Raw genomic sequence first — 18,248 nt, 5'->3', positions numbered from 1 at the left:
GAAAGTAATGACATAAAGGACACTGCTCAGCTTTTAATTTTTATAAGAGGGATTAATGACAATTTTGAGATAACGGAGGAGTTTCTGGCCATGGAATCCCTAAAGGGGAAAACACGGGGAGAGGACTTGTATCACAGCGTGTCGGGGGTCATCGAGAGGCACAAGCTGCCGTGGAGTACGCTCGCCAACGTAACCACGGATGGATCGCCAAACCTGACAGGAAAAAACGTCGGGTTGCTCAAAAGAATCAAGGAGAGGGTGAAAGAGGACAACCCTGAGCAGGAGGTAATTTTCTTACACTGCATAATCCACCAGGAAGCACTGTGCAAATCCGTACTGCAGCTTGACCACGTAGTGAAGCCAGTTGTTAAAGTTGTTAACTGTATTCGAGCGAGGGGTCTTCAGCATCGTCAGTTTATTAAGTTTCTTGAAGAAACTGACGCTGATCACCAGGACTTGCTTTACCACTCCAATGTCCGCTGGTTAAGTTTGGGGAAAGTATGTCAACGAGTGTGGGAGCTCAAACAGGAGATCGTTTCATTTTTGGAGCTAATTGAGAAAGCTGACGATTTTCCTGAGCTGAGTGACACTGATTGGCTTTGTGATTTAGCTTTTGCTGTGGACATACTGACACACATGAATGAGCTGAACGTGAAGCTACAAGGGAAAGACCTGTTTGTGCATGAAATGTACACAAACGTCAGAGCCTTCAAAACCAAGCTAGCTTTATTCTCAAAGCAAATGTCAAACAAGTCATTCGCGCATTTCCCCACACTGGCTATGCTGAACGAGGCCCCTCGACATGTGAAGAAATACAGGAAATCACTAGACGACCTGCATGAAGAATTCTGCTGTCGGTTCTCTGATTTTGGAAAAATTGACAAGTCACTTCAACTGGTGTCATGTCCCTTCACACAAAACCCCGAAACAGCTCCAGAGGAGTTGCAGTTGGAACTGATTGATCTCCAATGTGACACTGTCTTAAAGGAGAAGTTCAGCTCTTCAAAACTGGATGAGTTTTATGCTTCATTAGGTGCAGCCAAATTTCCAAACATCCAGAAGATGGCAAAGAGGATGCTGGTGTTGTTTGGGTCTACATATGTGTGTGAACAGACTTTTAGTGTGATGAACACCAACAAAGCTCCACACAGATCGCAGCTGAGTGATGAACACCTCAGATCTATTCTGAGAATTGCCACAACAAAATTAACACCGGACTTTGACACACTGGCAAAAAAGGGTGATCAACAACACTGTTGCCACTAAAAGTGAATGTAAGTATTAATACTGTAATGCCTTTATTATGTTTATGTTTGATATGTATGCATCTGGTGCTGGCCCGGCCCATCTGTCAAATTTTAAAAGTCAATGTGGCCCCTGAGCCAAAAAGTTTGCCCACCCCTGCATTAGCCCCTTTCATAGTGCTGTTTCATGCCGGGACAGTTACGGCTCTGTAACGTCTCGTCTACACGATGAACCTGAATGCCGGGATCAAGTGATCCCACCAATTTTCTGCCTCCAGAGGTAGTCACAGAGGCGGGGAATTCGGGGACTGTTTGAATCACTGTTCAGCAACAAGTGCCGCTTATTGTAAATAAACCGGCATGCTGACTGTGCACAGAGTGCTCGGTGAACACATCCTGCTGCAGCACATACACACCACTGCTACAGAGCTAACTGTGTAGCCTATTAGCACTTCACTACCGCGCAGCACTGCTGCTGCTCTGTCGCACCTCACTTTCGTCTCCACCCACTATCCGCCCACCTCGTTCCACGGCGCCGGACTGCACTATGAAAGGGCACGAATATCACGCCTTCGCGGGATCACTATGAAAAGGCGAAAAGCCGGCATAGATCTTTCCGGCTATATAGCGGAACATCTGTGGGACCTCACTATGAAAGGGGCTGACGTCAATAACATTGTGAAAGAAAGACAATGGAGATGTGGTTAGTCAGCCTATCAACAGCCTTTTTTTAAATGTCTGTGAGTATGTAATGTCTGCTCTGTTTGGAATGTCTGCACTGTCTATTTTAAAAATCCCTGCACACCCCAATTCATATCCTTTTTATGTAATATGGCAAATAGAATTGAACTTGATATTAAAGTCTGCTGTCAAAGTTGTTCTGCTAGACCATTTCTTCCGGCATATTATTAAAAATATTTACTGTAGGTGCTTGGCCCTGGTGCTTATTTGTTGAAATAAATCCCAGAGTGCTCTAAATGCTGTCAATGCTGCTGAGCTGTGGAGGTATATCACAACACTAACTATGTGGGCCACAAAGCCTATTGTCACCAATGAGGGGTGTGCGCTGTTGTGTGCTGTTTTGTATCCATAAAATTGTGTGTGGTGGAAGGGGGCATTTGTGTGTTTTGCAGCCGGGCACAGCATGGCCATATTCTGTTAATGGGAGCGACTGTTACTGTGGGAGTCCGCAGCAGAATGTTAAAATTACCAGAGCTGTTGAAGGTGCTAGACGAGCCAAACCCACTGATTTTATAGTTTTCTCTAGAGATACTAAGGTTTTTATCCCCAGGGATCATAAAGCGGGCTCATAGAGCTGCAGCTCCCAAAACAAATACTGTGGAATGACTTCACCCCGTATTAAACAAACCACATTATTTCACACAGAAGGTGTGGATTCCAGACATTGCCAAAGATTGGAACGGCTCTCCTGTAGGGACACACCTGTTCCCATTTTCCTGATTTTCTCTGAAGAATTTATTAAATTACTCGCTGCAATCCAGTCAGTGTGAGGCCAAGATTGAGCACAGGCCATACTTTCCTGCTGTCCTTGCTGTCAATCTTAATGGTTATTGCTACAAATTTGACACCCCGAAGGCCGCGGCCAGGTTCAAACACATGAGATTTCCCCACAGCTAGACAAGCCTGCCAAACAAACCTCATCAGGTACCATCAGAGGCATATAAAAACATCTCCCAGAGGTTCGAGAGGAAGACAACATGGCACTTTTATCACATGTATTTTGGTCTTTATATATGGCGGTGAGGAAACTCTGGGGGGAATAATAATGTCTTTTCAGTGTTTCAAGTATATTGTATCATGGCAGGACGCAGAAAGAATAGAAAGGCTCAGAAAACAGTGACCTACCTGTAAATACAGTAACAAGGCAGTGCAGACTATAAGAGACCCCATTTTTGCACATCCTCTTTGAGACAAACACCCTTGTTTTCCTCTTCATACAAGATGCATTATCCACAGGTGTATCCATTATGTCTTTCTCATCTTCTGTTACACCCACTTTTAACATTTCACAGTGTAAACAGAGCAGAGATAGACAATTTTCCATGTTTGTCCCAGGGGTATAGTTGGAGCAGGGTAGATTCCAGATGAGTAGTTGACTGATTTTAGTGAAATGATTTTTATGATGCTGTAGTGGGTGCAGTATGGTACCTATAAACTAATTAATGGATGATCAGAGGAGGACAAAAGTGATTTAATACACATCTGGTTTTATGATGACTATTCTCTTGACTCATACATAACTCCAAAACAGATAAATAATGGTAGATCGTGGCAACCTTGCTCTTTAAGTTCCAGTTCAAAATTTTTTACTTAATCACCTTGGGTAATTTATAATGGAATTGTAAGAATTTGGAGAGACATTGTAGATAAAAACATGTGATCTTTTATTTTTTTCCCTATTAATTTAGGTGAAGCTTTTTTCACCAATATAAGAGAGCATATAATATGTCCGCTCTGCAAAGCATTGTCACAAAGGCCACTGAAATGAGAACAAAATGACTGAATAAAACTGAAGAAGAGTTGCACTAATTGTACGTTCACAAAAAAATTGTTGATCGTGTGGTTTAACAACATAATGATTCGATTTGGTTATCAGATACTCGCTCTTTCTCCCAACATCATCACAACACACATCTACGGAAGTTATTAGTTTGTATCCAGCCACGCTACCTTGGAGAAGTGTAATATCTCCACAGGCCTCTGTATTTCTCATCATCATCATCTCTGTCTTTATTTATGCACTCATTACGTTGTGATGCAGTGGCCCCAGCTGTTACTCGTGCATACCATTTAGTTCAATAAAAATTCCACATTTTAAACGATTAATATACCAGGAGCACCTGCCATATCTGAAAGGCCGAGTCAGCAGCGTGCACATTTGTTTGTCTGATTTCTAGTGTTTGGCCTTTCCACTTTATCTGACTTATATGTCTTCCAGTGGACTAAATTTGTTTTGTACATTTGCTGAGATGCAGGATAACTGCGACTGTTATTGGTGGCAGACAATGAAGAAAAGTGAGACTTTACCCCAAATTGTTCCTGGCGATCAGGATCAGCGTCTTGCGTGGGTGTGCATGAATGGTTCACTGTCAGGCAAATTGTAAAGTGCAAGGAATAAACACACTATATAAGGTATATGCAGGTATATAGCTATAATAATGATAATAATAATAATAATAATAATAATAATACATTTTATTTGTAATGCACTTTACATTACAGGAATGCACTTTACAATACAGGAAATCTCAAAGTGCTATAGAAGATATCTGCATATTAATACTTGTCCAAGGAGTATTGACCAATCAAGTTTGAGCAGGCTGTGGTTGCATGCAGGTAAACATTGTAGAGAATAAATTAAGTGGAATGCATTGGCTGAAATGCAATCATGGAACCCATCGGCTATTGTCTGAAGTTAATTTAGCTTTTAATTTGCTTTAAAAAATATTTTTAAATTCTGGAACACAGATATTTGTTGTTTGGACGTTGTCTCTCAATTCCAACTCCTTGTCCTCGCATCTCAAGTTGCTAATGGGGCTTTAATCAATGAATGGTTGACAAGGAAGTCTTGGCCAGAATGTCCATTATAGGAATATTTCCTGGCGACACTGGAAGCCTCAAAATGTTGGCCATTGCCTCCAGAGGCTAAGTCAATGTCAGACAAATAGCCAATGGGTTCTTAAATTATCATATTTCTAATTCAGTTTTGAGTTGCGTGTCAAGAACTAAAAAAGGTTAAACTATATATATATATATATATATATATATATATATATATATATGTTCAGTTCTGCCTCAATTATTTTATAGGGCTTTAGACAACCAAAGTAAATCTTGGTCGACTGAAACTCAAATTCCTACTCTTCAACCACTGAGTGCACTCTACCTAGTAGCGTAATATGTCCTCTATTTCTGATCCAGAAGAGTTTTTTTTTCTTTTTACGTTACATTACGTGATGTTAAAATGCTGTCACTCATCACTGTCTCCCAGTTGACCAACCAATCAACCAAACCACCAGAAGGGGTCAGTCCTAATGTTAACTGCACACATGTTCCAGTGATTATGGTTTTGCTTTACTGCTTAGAAATTGTCTGTGATAATAGAGGGACTAGCTTTTATACTACCATTTCCCATATGTAGATAAAACTACTGTCTGTCCCACTGTAACTGTCGAGAGGCTTGTCGTTTACATGTATGAAGCTGACCTATCAACATAACCTTTTAAACCATCAGCACTAACTGGCTGCAGGGAAATGATTTTTTTTTTTAAAGTTCACAATCCTTTAGGCTGTTGGGGCTGCAATCTTAATATCTGATGCAAACGTTTTCCAGTACGGCTGTGTTCTTACATTTACATACTAAATAGTGTAGCAGTACTTTTTTCTGCTAAGCAGGCCTTAATGGAGGAAGCAATTTTGTATCTGAATGTGACTTAGTGGTTGTTTTACCATTTTTCATTACAAAGAGGAAGGCTTATCTCAAAATGTGTCTACTCACCTGTGAGAGTTCTTCTGGAGTGACAGTAGTCCTCCTCAGTTCATTATTTTACTCTGAATGTACACAGAATCCCTGCACATATTTACCATTTACAAATGTGTGTTGCATATAAAGTTTGTTTGCTTGCTTACTTACTTGGAAAATGAATTCCATTCATTTCCTGTATAAAAGTATGTCATGCAAGACAAGTATCCCCGGCAAAACGGGTCAGCTCTACAAGGAACCGGAGCACAAAGACGTCTTTGGTGCCAATGTGAGCATGAAGCACAGGAAATGTAGATGAGGAAGCACATTAATTTTTAATGACTGAGATTTTGGTCTGATGCGACACTGGCAGATTAACCTACTATCCAAATTTGATGCAACACCCTAACAGAAGACTTTGCAGTTCTTTGCTACAGATGAAGCAATTCATTTAAGTCTTAGATAATTAAAGTGTTTTATCTTTGTGACATTTATAATGTCCATCTCCTTCTTGGTAAAGGGCAGGAGGACTGATTAGTCCCCCTTAAATCTATAGCTTGTAATGCAGCTGAAATCCTCAAAGACAGACGTGAAAGATTGAAGACTGAATTAAAAATCGTATCATTAGCAGAAGTAAAAATGCTTTTCCTTGTAGATTGGTTTTTGATGTTGTAAATCATTTGTGCATTTGCATCTGCAAAGATGGAGAATCTATGTATCAACTCAGGCTTGTGGAAAATAAATGTGAGCAGTGGCTATCTGTTCGTTTTGGGACGCAGGGTGTTTTTTAGCTATCTAATCATGTCAGAAAACACTTGAAGACAAATTTCCTGTTTGGAAAGAACAGAATGCAACTTTTTCAGGATCCTGGGTGTGTTCATACTTTGACTTCCAAGACTTGCATAGTTTCCCCCAGTGCATTGTAAGCCCAGTTGCCCACCAGGCCTAAGCCTCAGGTATTTTTTACAATGTATTTTAAGATTTCTTTTAAACCATAGCGACAGTGGGGTGGCTTGGTTGGAAAGCTCCCTAGCGAGATATAATGGTTAAAACGTGGATACACAACAGGAAACGGCAGATTGGAGATCAGTTTTCTTTACCATCTCTCTTCCAGCTATCACAACCTGACACTAACTCACAACCTTAGTTGGCTGGCAAAACCGTCAGTAACTGATCGCAGAAACTATAGGCCCCGTAAATGCCACCATCAGTCTGTCGCTGGCCCTTGTCAGAAGTTACTTGCCACTGAGCCTTAAAAACTTTTCTGGAGGCAACCCTGACTTGACATTCAGAGCCCAAATTCATTTTATCCTTTTAAAATTAGCTTTACAGATATGACAACATGTTTTGTAAATTTAGCAATACCGGACCTACGGATGACTGAAGCCACAAACACTCAAACTCACAGAGACAGAGCAGAGACACAGAACAGCCTGCTTTCCTTTTCTCCTCAGTTTGAACAAGTAAACAAGTACAGGAGGTATACGGATCTAGGGGTTTTGTCCAATATACTCTGCTGAAAGCTAATGTTAACACTATCAAAAACAGTGTAACCCCCACTCACAACTTCAGTCCCCCATGCGTCTCAGCTGCAGTCACACAAGTGTTGCCCTGGCATGAACTCTGCACATGCAGTTGAAGTGGCGAGTCAGTAACAAAGCACATAAGAGTGGAAGTCAATGGTTGTCTGTTAATGTGCTTGCCCTGTAATATAGTGGTAACATTAAGTGTGCCTTCTTGCCCACTGCATGCTGGGATAGTTCCCAGTACCCCACAACGCTGCATAGGCCATTAAGTAAATGGAAGAAGTAGAACAAAAATGAATGTGGAAGTGGTATCGAAAATGGATGAATGTTGATGTAGTGTGATCAAATACACAAGACGGTGCTCAACCAACCAGAAACATTTGAAATGCTATTATTTCAGGCTGTAACGGTTCGTGTAGTCAAACCAAAGATTGATGAACGTAATGTGAAACCATCTGAAGTTCACCATCACGAGGACTGCCCAGAAACTTTTCTTGGTTCACAGTTAGCAAAATATGCTGATGTTGGCACAACATGCAGATTGGAGTGTGAGTCAGTCACACTATGGAGAAGGGAAATGAAATGCTGTTTTTGATGTGCCAGCGGGTTCCCAGTCAACTACAACCCCACCAGAGAGAGACGAGGATTATGTGTGGGGGCTGGTCCACTGTTGTAGTGTCTGTGATCCAACATGCTAACACACATTCGACAGATGTGCCAATCACCTGGATGACAAATGTTTGCGTGCTTTGAATGTTTTAATAGCCAGAGTAGAACTTATTGAAACACTTTTCTATGTTTTTGGTCATTTCACTTTCATAGCAAAAGGATTTTCAGTTTTATAGCCAATTGTGAAAGGGGTATGAACCAAACTGTGACTTAAGAATACCCTTATACCACTATTATTATCTCACTTTCCAAAGACATTTGCAAATTGAATGGGTTTTTTTGGAAGACAACAAAACTGCTTTGGTCCCTATAGGGTGTTTAAAGCCTGTACTTTAGGATCCAGTGTGTAGTCTTTCGAGATCTACTGCAGAAAAAGAGGATCTTGGTATAATAGTTAATTGCACAGCAAGTCAAAAGAGTCTCTCCACTCATCTCCTCACTAAAATCAGCCCCAGTCCGGTAAATATTCTTGCCAACATGAAAGCACGAATATCCTCTTTCCTCCTCTGTGGTCACACCTACAGCTGAACGGCCTTGTTGGACGAAGCCTCAGATTTGTCAAAGACCAGCCTATGTACACGATTGCTTCTTCTGTTGCCCAGCAACTGACCTTGTCTCATTGTGTATGCCTCACCAGATGCGGCGGTTCGAGAAGGACCAGCACTTTCAACAACAAACAGGGACTTTTCATGGATTTCGGCTAAGAGAGAGTTGATGAATGTTTGCCTATTTAAGAAATTAAAATATTGGAGCTCAATATCTTCACTTACAGGAATAATTATTTGTTGATAATTTCACCATCGTAATCCTAAATTAGATGAACAAAGAACCTGTTTGAGGCAGTTCTTATTTACATATATTTGATCCACAGCAGTTGATGCAGATTGAACAGCCGTTCTTTTTGGTGTCCACAAGAAAACATCAAAACTGCGTTCAATCAAAAGCAACAGTTTAGCTTTTATCAAATTAATTAACAAATAGAGCAATCTGATAATAACTGCTGAATTCAGTACAAAGACCACTGAAAAATGCTGTTTGTAAGCAAACAAGACCCTCTTATGTACTTGCATGAAGCCAAATCTACTACAACAAAAAAAAAAGATAATAATAACAAAAAAGTCTAAATTATCTCTGCAGTGACCCACATCACCCATATGTAGTAAAACAGCTGGAGCACAACTGGTGTGTGAAATATAAACTGAGCATATCCACATAAAATTCCCATGGTAGCCATAGAAACTATAATGCATCATGTCAATACTTTACAAGCTGCCAAACCAGCTCAGTGTGATCACTGCAGGTGTATTTCTGAGTTGCTTTTTGTAACATCTGTATTATGGAGAATGCTAGCTGTTGCAGATTTCTTATGGCTCAATGCAAATCTGTTTTCTGCATCAAATACATTCTTATTTGTGTAATGGCTGTGCAATCCTTTCTGTTCTGTCAGTACACATTACTGGTGAGTCCAAACACAGTTTACTTTGTGGAGAAGAACAAACACTAGAGGAGATGCAAAAAAAAAAAAGAAGATAAAATAGCCTGTCTGTCTGACTGGACTCTTAAAGTCCACATGTCTGCGATATATAGTGAAAGCACTCTGAAGACATGTTTGGTCCACTTTTCCCGGGATTAGGGGTCTGAATTAAACATACAGGCATTCCAGCTGAGAAAAGCACCTGGTAAGCTTCTAGGAAAACATCTCATAAGCCTGTGTGCTGCTGGGATAAACAGGTAAAAGCCATTCAGAGACACGCTCCAAACACGGCATCAGAGGCACATCGGAAATAGACCAGTCCAGCTGAGCAGGAGAGGATTCTGCCACCAAGCCAAGTACTCTGTAGAGAATAGGGGTGTTATGAATAGCTTGGAAACTTCCCTAATCTCCCCCGTCAGAATTCCAATTCAAGCCTGCGAGAAGGAGGCATAGCTCATTCCTAGTGAGGGGGATGTGCACTGTGATCTCTCAGCTATTGTTTGGTGGAAACCTAGGTATCTTATGGAACACTGACAAGACTACATAGCCTGATACAGGATCATACTGGAATCTTGCAGGTTTATTTTATCATTGAGTCATCATGTTCTGCCATAGTATGTTGGAAACCAACAAGGCCCAAATCGCAAGTACTACTGCCATGGTAGTAATAAAGCTTTGGCGGGGGGAAAAAAGTAAATTCCAACAGAAAGTACTTAGTTATGTTTAGGCATCAGGCCTAAATAGTTAAGTTTACACACCTAAACTAAGTAGTTTAGGCAACAAAACTACATGCTTATGGTTAGGAAAAAGATCAGGGTTTGGGTTAAAGTAGCTACTCCTGTATCTTACTACTGAATGCAGTTTTAATAAAGATATGAAATAAAATACAACAACTGGATGCAGTTAGGTGTATTAACGGGCAAACTGAAGATTTAACAAAAGTAAAATTGGCTGTTGTTCCACACAAAGAACAAATCTGATCCAGACACCAGTCTCCTGGATCATGTCCTTGTGCAAACTGTGATGATGTACCACGTCACCGTTGTGGTTCCAAGCTAAAGGGTGCTGCAAATGTTTCAAATCAATCCATCAGTGGTTGGCAGAAATGTATAATGCCAACCTTGTTTTCTTTTTTTGGTGAATGGACTGTGTTAAAAGATTTGAAATCATGTTTTCAGTTGCCACATACTGACACTGAACCATTGTCAACAATGTCCCCAGCTAACCTTCCAGGGTTACATTTGTCACAGCTATAGAACTCTTATGTGTGATTGTCTGAATCGCATATGATAATCCGACTCTGAGCATGAAATGCTCTCATCTCCGGTTCAAGGTTCAGTGGGTTAAGTCAGTGCTATTGTTATCATGACAGCTGACATTCAATGCTTGGCTTCACTGATGGTGTACCTTTTTTTTTTAATGACAAAGGTTGCTCCTATATATAACTCTCGACTTGAAAGACAAAATTCAGTTCGCCTAAGGGCTTTTTCACAGAGACGTGCATGTGTGGAAAGAGCATTTGCAAATTCCATTTTCTCAAAAGGAATAACTAATGCGTAATATTCAGAAATATGTATTTTTTTAACAATGTACATCATTTAAATTTCTCACCTAAAATATAATTTATTCCAAAAGCAATTCTTGCCCACCACTATTTTAAATGTTGTAATACAAACATAGGTCTGAGTATCACAAATTGACTCCCCTCATTTCATATACAGCGCCTCTTTATCATGTTGTAAACTTATTGTGTTTTGATTAATTTCAAATTGCTTGCTTTGCTTCAGTAGAGTGTGAAATGCACTTTCCCTTTTGTAGTTTTTCAATTTCTATCATTGTGAGCAGGGGGAAAGAGTACGGGGCGGGGCGGGCGAAGAGAATGAACACATGGATGTCTGGTGTAATTAAGAAACTGAAGTATTAGAACAGGCAGTGCCTTCACCAGCTATAATTCATCAAACATGGTCTTAATTAAATTGTTTACACAGATGTCTGCAAGCTGGTTCCTGCAACAGTCATTCCATTATAACAACGCAATATTATTACCGGACTCATAAGAAAAGTTTTGCGCTGCTGTTCACTACTCTGTATAGGGCGCTGTAAAATACAGGAATGAATTTGAGATTAGCTAATCCAACAAGAGCTATATCTCTTTGGGAATTGCTGACATTCTTTAGAGTGGCAGCTGTAGGAGGGAAAGCATTAATGTATAGGCATAAAATAACTCACTGTCAACATATAATTGGATTTTGATGGGCAACTGCTAAGTGTTTATGGACATATTGATTCCATAAATTTATAGCAACGACTTAAAATACAGTAGATGGGTCTTCATATAAAGCCTCACACTTGTTTGATTTCATAGGGGATTTTTTCAAGGACAAAGAGTTTTAAATTTTTAATATTCAGTTCATTACATAAAGTGGGTGGACTAGCCTAGTCAACAGGGCTCCAGGTGGAAGAAAGGGCTCAGGGCTGCTTTCCTTTTTAGCCAGCTAACAAAACACTGAATCTTTAAAGTCTGAGTCACACCCTGACGGGGCCACAGAAAGAATGTAGCCGCTGTCTCAATCACTCTCTTTTATTAGCACCGACCAGACCAGTGGTCTGCCTGCCCTCATTCCCACTGTTATCTCAGGGATTAAGGGCTTGCTGTCTTTGACCATCCTCTCTTCGCCTGGTCACACAGATATAAACAAACACCCTGAAGACCTCCACAAAAACACAGGCATGGAAGCACACACTCGCCCACACATGACTTACCCGGTGGAGTTAGAAGAGAATGACTGACTTTTGGTAGGGATTTAGTGGATATACTTTTGATTTTGATTTTTTTTCTCATGCTCAAAATGATCTCAAAATAGCTACTGTGAGTTGAAGTAAAGACCATATTGTTAAAGTCCAATCCTCTTTAAAGCTGCATTATTATTTTATTTTTTTAACCAGTTGGGGGCAGAAGAATTCAACCATAATCTGATAACACGCAGCCATGACGTAATAATCGTTTTTTCTTATTTTTAGTTCAGCAGCTGTAAACTGTGACAATAAAAGTGGAATGTGCAGCCTGTAAAACCGAAACAATAACTCAAAGAGGACAAAAAAGCTCCCTAGAGCATGTAGATTTGGAACTAATTCTCTGTGGATTCATTAACATGAGTCATCTCTTTTCATGTATTTTTATATGCATTCCACATAGTGATTTGACTCATTGAAAATATGAGTACGGATTAGTGCAGCTTTAAAAATAAGGAGTCCACAATACGACAAAGTGACAACAAGAACATCAATATCTTGCACATCAGTTGAGAACAAATTTGAGAACAACTGTTACTGGTTACACTGTGGATGTGAGAGAACACTTTGAATCCATAGATTAACATAGCATCAATGTATTCAATATTCAGTAAGGGATACAAGACTAGGCATTTTTCCACACCTGAGAGCATGAATATGCTCATGCTTACTATAATGATGTGCATATGATATCCTGGTTTTAATCTTATCCTTGTATGGGTGATTATATTGTCATCCAGGTTTCAATCAATGTCTGCTTTCTGTTCAATTGAATTGTCAACTCTGGGACATACCCCTGAGTCTCTGGTTTATCCATGCTGACTAAACTGTCAATATAAATCAAAAGAACGTGATTTGGTTTATGCACGCCTGGACGCGCATTATAACACTTTAATACTGCCATGCACTTTCACTCCTGGATTATGGCTTCTTTATTTTGCCAGTAATGGAACAAAGGAGTGACAAGCAATATTCAAAACACCATCTTCAGTTTTGACAGGTATCAGCCTTTCACTTTTTTAATAGACAGCATTTTTTATGGTCTTATTGAGCATTTTCTTATTAACTCTATGTCACGCAAGTTGATAATGTACACAGGCAAATAGACAACTGAAGGGATGAGTGATGTTATAAATAATGTGTAGAATCTGCACCCTACTGTCCACTTTGAGATGTTCATGTTGGATTGACATGTCCACCCGCTGAGCCCTGTTAATCAGCACCCACCCAGCCCCAGGAAGCCAGGTAGGCTGGTCTCGGGCTGCTGGGGAAAGGCTAACAGGAGGCACATTAGGTCGGCCTTTACCTGTTACCTGGAGCTGTCTTACTAGAACAGCTAATGTTAACGATTGAGTTTCCATGGTGCAGAGCCATGCTTCCAATTTAAAAAGCCTCACCTCCAACATGGCAAATAAACAACATTTATTACATATACCATTATGCCGAGCACGAGAGAGCCGAATAGTGAAAGGGAGAAAGAGTTTAGGTTTAATTGTAAAGTATTGCATATATAGTTGTGATTCCAAGTAACCACAGAAACACCATCTCTGTCTGAAAATGAGAAGTCATATAAACTTGATCACAGCTAGAGAATGTATTCACTATTAAAAAACCAAGTAAAGCTTAAGAAGTTGAGATAAAATCAATGTATTTGGGTTTTTGAAGATCTGAGATAAAACAGCTGTATTTAACATGTACAGACAGCTGATCAAAGCAATAAAATAACCACTTTGTCTTCAGATGCTGAAAGCAGCAATCGACTGGTTCAATCATTGAAATAACAGTGTACTGATTGAAGCCCTGTTTGAAAGAAGTTGGAAGGAAAAATAGAAACAATAACAAGTCTGTCCCTTCATGACTCATCCAGCCAGCTCCGTATCCGCGCGCAGCTGAGTGACGGCCTGACAAAACCTCTACTCCAGAGCTTCGGTCAGATGCTCAGGCCACAAAAACAAATTTGTAATGGTTTGTTTCTCCATGATGCCTTGATGTCGAGTGACTCACACTGTTTCCTTCAAAATGGGGATTACCTTTGCTGAAATTTGAATGCCAACCAGCATCTGCATCTTGACATCGCTATAAATGTGAAAGGTTAGAATTGAGTACAAGGTACTAAGGTCATTCTACATATTCACTAGCAAGTTGGGCTGTCAAAAGCACCCTGAAATTATGTTAGAATACTCCCTCTAATGAAATTTTTACATATATTTTAATAAATAATAGCTGTGTGCATTACATTCTTAAAAGCCAGAGAGACATTTTTATTTCAGTGTAAACATGTCTCTTCAACATATCTACACATTGCAATATGAAAAATAAAATAATGTCCTATACTGTAAAATTTTAAAGTTTTAAAAATTCAAAGACTAGATCACTGTCTAGAGTTAGACCTGAGACCCTTAGCAAGCTAGCAAGCTAACTAGCCAGCCGCTAAATGTGTGAAATTCAACCTTCAGTGTAGCATAAAACCATTGCAGAATTAGCAAGTTAGCTAACTAGCCAGCTGTATGGGATGGGAACGGATGGCAAAGGAAGGGGGTGCACTAGCAAGCTATTCTCGTCTTATTTATGTTCTGTTTAATGATAAATTCATCACACAGCTATTGATACGTGAGACTGACGGCCACTTTAGTGCTATTTAGAAATTTGGAGTATTCCTCGACAGCCCTATTCTACTGGTAAATAACCCAGCCATTCTATAATTTTCCATGAATTTTTATCCAGTAGTGACCATGAGGGAAATACCAATACCCATTTGGCCTGTCTTGCAGGTCTCAATCTATTTGACAAACACATGCATACTTGCATGCACATACCCACCAAAAGACGACAAATTAGTTGTCAGTTTTACTAGCCATGTGACCTCAAAAGCAAAGAGAAAGGAAGATAATGATCTTTGGCTAAGGACAACTATACAGACACACACCCACACCAACACACTCCACTGCCCAAGGACTTCAAGCAGTAGATTGACGGATCAAGGGGGACTGGCATGAAGATAGAAAAGGGTAAATGTGATTATCGCATGACAGGCTTTAGCTGTCCTAAACTGAGTTGATAAACTGTGATGCTTGCATAAATTAAAGTTGCTATGATTAAGATTGTGTCGCAGAACAGCACATCCTATATACACCCTCTACGCCATAAATGAAATGAATGTTTTGTTTGGTTAATTTATCCTTCACTGAAGGGTATTACAGAGCAGTCATCTACATAAAGCCCAGTGACATATTACGTATTTATAAACTAGACACATAATGGAATTGCCTTGCTTGCTTTCACCTTGTAACCGTTCAGCATATACTACACTGTATAAAAAGCTGGCCATGCAGACAATGGACCATTGCATTTGAACCACACAGGATACTGCCGGTCAGTCGCTTAAAAACCCAGCTCTTTTTTTTCATTAATCGTACATGTGTAAATTGAATTAAAAATGTGTAAATTCTCAATAATAATCCAATTAACATTTAAAATGAAGTAAATTTTAAAAGTTTATTGAAAAAACTTTGGAACATGCTGTGTCCACTCTAATCAGGCATCTGCTGCAGACAGCATTTATATTGTCCTACAATTGATACTGGCACTGGATGTATTTTTAACATTTAAGGGTTTAACTAGTTGACCTTTCCGGCACATCAGTCTTTAATAAAGCCTTATTAAGAGTCCCTTTAGGATCCGTTAGAGCTTGCCAGCCTCCTAAATATGGTGGAGCACTCTAAGCTACTCAGTGACAGGAGGGAGAATGCGAGCTATCATTTATCTGGGAAATGAGGAATTGCCAAAATCCCTGAACGTATCATTGAGCACTGATACTATCCAAACACATATCTCATTGAAAAAAGGTTTGGCAGACCTTCTCTCTCAAAAAACTATAAAGCCATAGCATTGTAGATTTAATCCATTACCCTTACGCCCTATCATGTTTGTATTTGAGAATGCCCTTCTCCCATTATTAAAAAAATAATACATCTCAACAAGTCTAAAGTGAGCTGACTAATCCTGAGATCTCTGACATAAATAATTAATTTGTGAATTTTCTACTACAACATTCAGAAAAAAAAAACATTGTTCCAGAAAGGAGTGATTCCCAGACTTTCAGAAGTAAGTGAGCAAATCTATTTTGGTCCCACTGCCTCATGGGGTCATACATTGTGCTGTGATCCCTTTGTCCATCAGAGAGACAGAACATTTTCGGCCTAATGCAACTGGACTCTAGCTAATGACAGCGAATAGCCCTGTTGGCTAGCTGACAGCAGCTGAGAACAATACTTAATGTTGACATCACTTGCTATGGGAATCTATTTCAGGTTTCTTCCTTTTATAGTGTGCTGTTGGAAATTGCTATGTTGCTCCCTAGACAAAGCACATATAAAAGCTCCGGTAGAGGAGGTGGCCCTCTGTGCTTGGGAATCACTTCCAATCCCTTCAGACTCTTGCTTGTTTTTCAGCAAGTCCCAGCTCACCTCTGAATCCCCTAACAACATGGCACCAAAGAAGATTGAACCAAAAAAACCTGAGCCCAAAAAGCCAGAGCCTAAGAAAGATGCGGCTCCAGCTGCTAAGCCGGCTCCAGTTCCAGAGCCGCTGCCTGAGCCGCCCAAGGAACCTCCATTTGATCCCAAGAGCATCACTCTTGAGTACACCGCCGACCAGATTGAGGAGTTCAAAGAGGCATTCACCTTGTTTGACCGCACACCGACCGGAGAAATGAAGATCACATATGGCCAGTGCGGAGACGTCATGCGAGCTCTGGGCCAGAACCCTACCAATGCAGATGTGCTGAAAGTGCTTGGGAAACCGCGGCCAGAGGACATGAGCCAGAAAATGGTGGATTTTGAGACCTTCTTGCCAATGCTGCAACATATCTCCCGCGCAAAAGACCAAGGCAACTTTGAGGATTTTGTGGAGGGGCTCAGGGTTTTTGATAAGGAAGGCAATGGCACCATCATGGGAGCGGAGCTGCGTCATGTGCTGGCAACACTGGGAGAGAGGATGACAGAAGACGAGGTGGACAGACTGATGGTCGGACAGGAAGACGCCAATGGGTGTATCAACTATGCTTCCTTTGTGAAGCATATTCTCTCCGGGTAAAAGGGACATTTAGCCTTAAAGACTCTGTTTTCAACACCTTCTGGAAGCTTGATTAGCATTTGCCCATTCATAGGGGAGCTTGTCACTTAGTTGCTGACATTATTTTGCTGTCAAGAGCATCCAATAAGAAAAAGTTGTCCGCAAGACCTATGATTAGTTATTTTTAATAAACACTCTGAATTTGAATGAAATGCCAGTGAGATAAAATGGGCATCCACAAAGAAACCTCCATTAATAAAGGAAATATAATTACAAACTGCCTCACAAATGTCATTTCAGTATACTCAACATTTACATTTGAAGAGGAAATGATGATTCATGCAGGATTGCTGATAAAAGTGCTCATTTCATGTCTATTCAACTTTTCACATCAACTGTGTTAATGTGATTAGGAAAAAGTATTGTTGGGAGACGAAAAAAACAAATAGGATTTGGCTCCATCTGAAAATAGAACAGATTTGATTCTATTCTACTTCACACAAAGAGTGTTTGAATGAGCGTGCTTGTCATTGTGCTTGAGGGGCAGCTGCTGTGGATCAAGATATACTCCCACATGCTGGACACACACACACACACACACACACACACACAAACACATCCTTTGACATCTACAAGTCAGCTGCTCCAAGGACAGGCCTTCACCCCTGTTGCAGTAGTTGACAGAATGAATTTGTTGTTGTTTTTTAAAGAAAATAAATAATAAATCAGCGTTATCATATCCGCTGAACAGAGTAGAAATATTATGTTTAAGTCATAACTTTTGAATTCTTCATGATTTAGTGAAGAAAAGTATGCAAGTTCTCATCAATATAAAGGTGGGGCCTTGTATTACTTTTCATCACTTCAACAGATCAGTACATTATTCCATTCGTGTCTCATTCAATTTAACAACAGTGGATAGGTCACAATCGCACCAAGTGAAAAGCTTTTAAAGCTGCATTAAGCAATTTTTGACCAGCAGGGTG

General features: G+C 40.1%; 1 protein-coding gene across 2 annotated transcripts; it reads left to right on the top strand.

Annotated features, from left to right (window-relative positions):
* The first annotated feature begins 16,674 nt into the window (after positions 1-16,674).
* LOC131992491 (myosin light chain 4-like) lies at positions 16,675-17,533 on the top strand. Of its 2 annotated transcripts, XM_059358094.1 has the most exons (2): positions 16,675-16,740; positions 16,774-17,533. In XM_059358094.1, exons 1-2 carry the CDS (start codon positions 16,675-16,677, stop codon positions 17,281-17,283), a joined length of 576 nt encoding a protein of 191 aa, XP_059214077.1. In that variant the 3' UTR covers positions 17,284-17,533. The 2 variants fall into 2 exon arrangements, with proteins under 2 accessions (XP_059214077.1, XP_059214076.1); XM_059358093.1 differs by having other exon boundaries at positions 16,675-17,533.
* Positions 17,534-18,248: the final 715 nt, after the last annotated feature.

Source organism: Centropristis striata, chromosome 19, assembly GCF_030273125.1.
Source record: "Centropristis striata isolate RG_2023a ecotype Rhode Island chromosome 19, C.striata_1.0, whole genome shotgun sequence".
Classification (NCBI taxonomy): Eukaryota; Metazoa; Chordata; class Actinopteri; order Perciformes; family Serranidae; genus Centropristis; species Centropristis striata.
The sequence above is the reverse complement of the archived record's forward strand: the minus strand, read 5'-3'. Positions and strand labels throughout refer to the sequence as shown.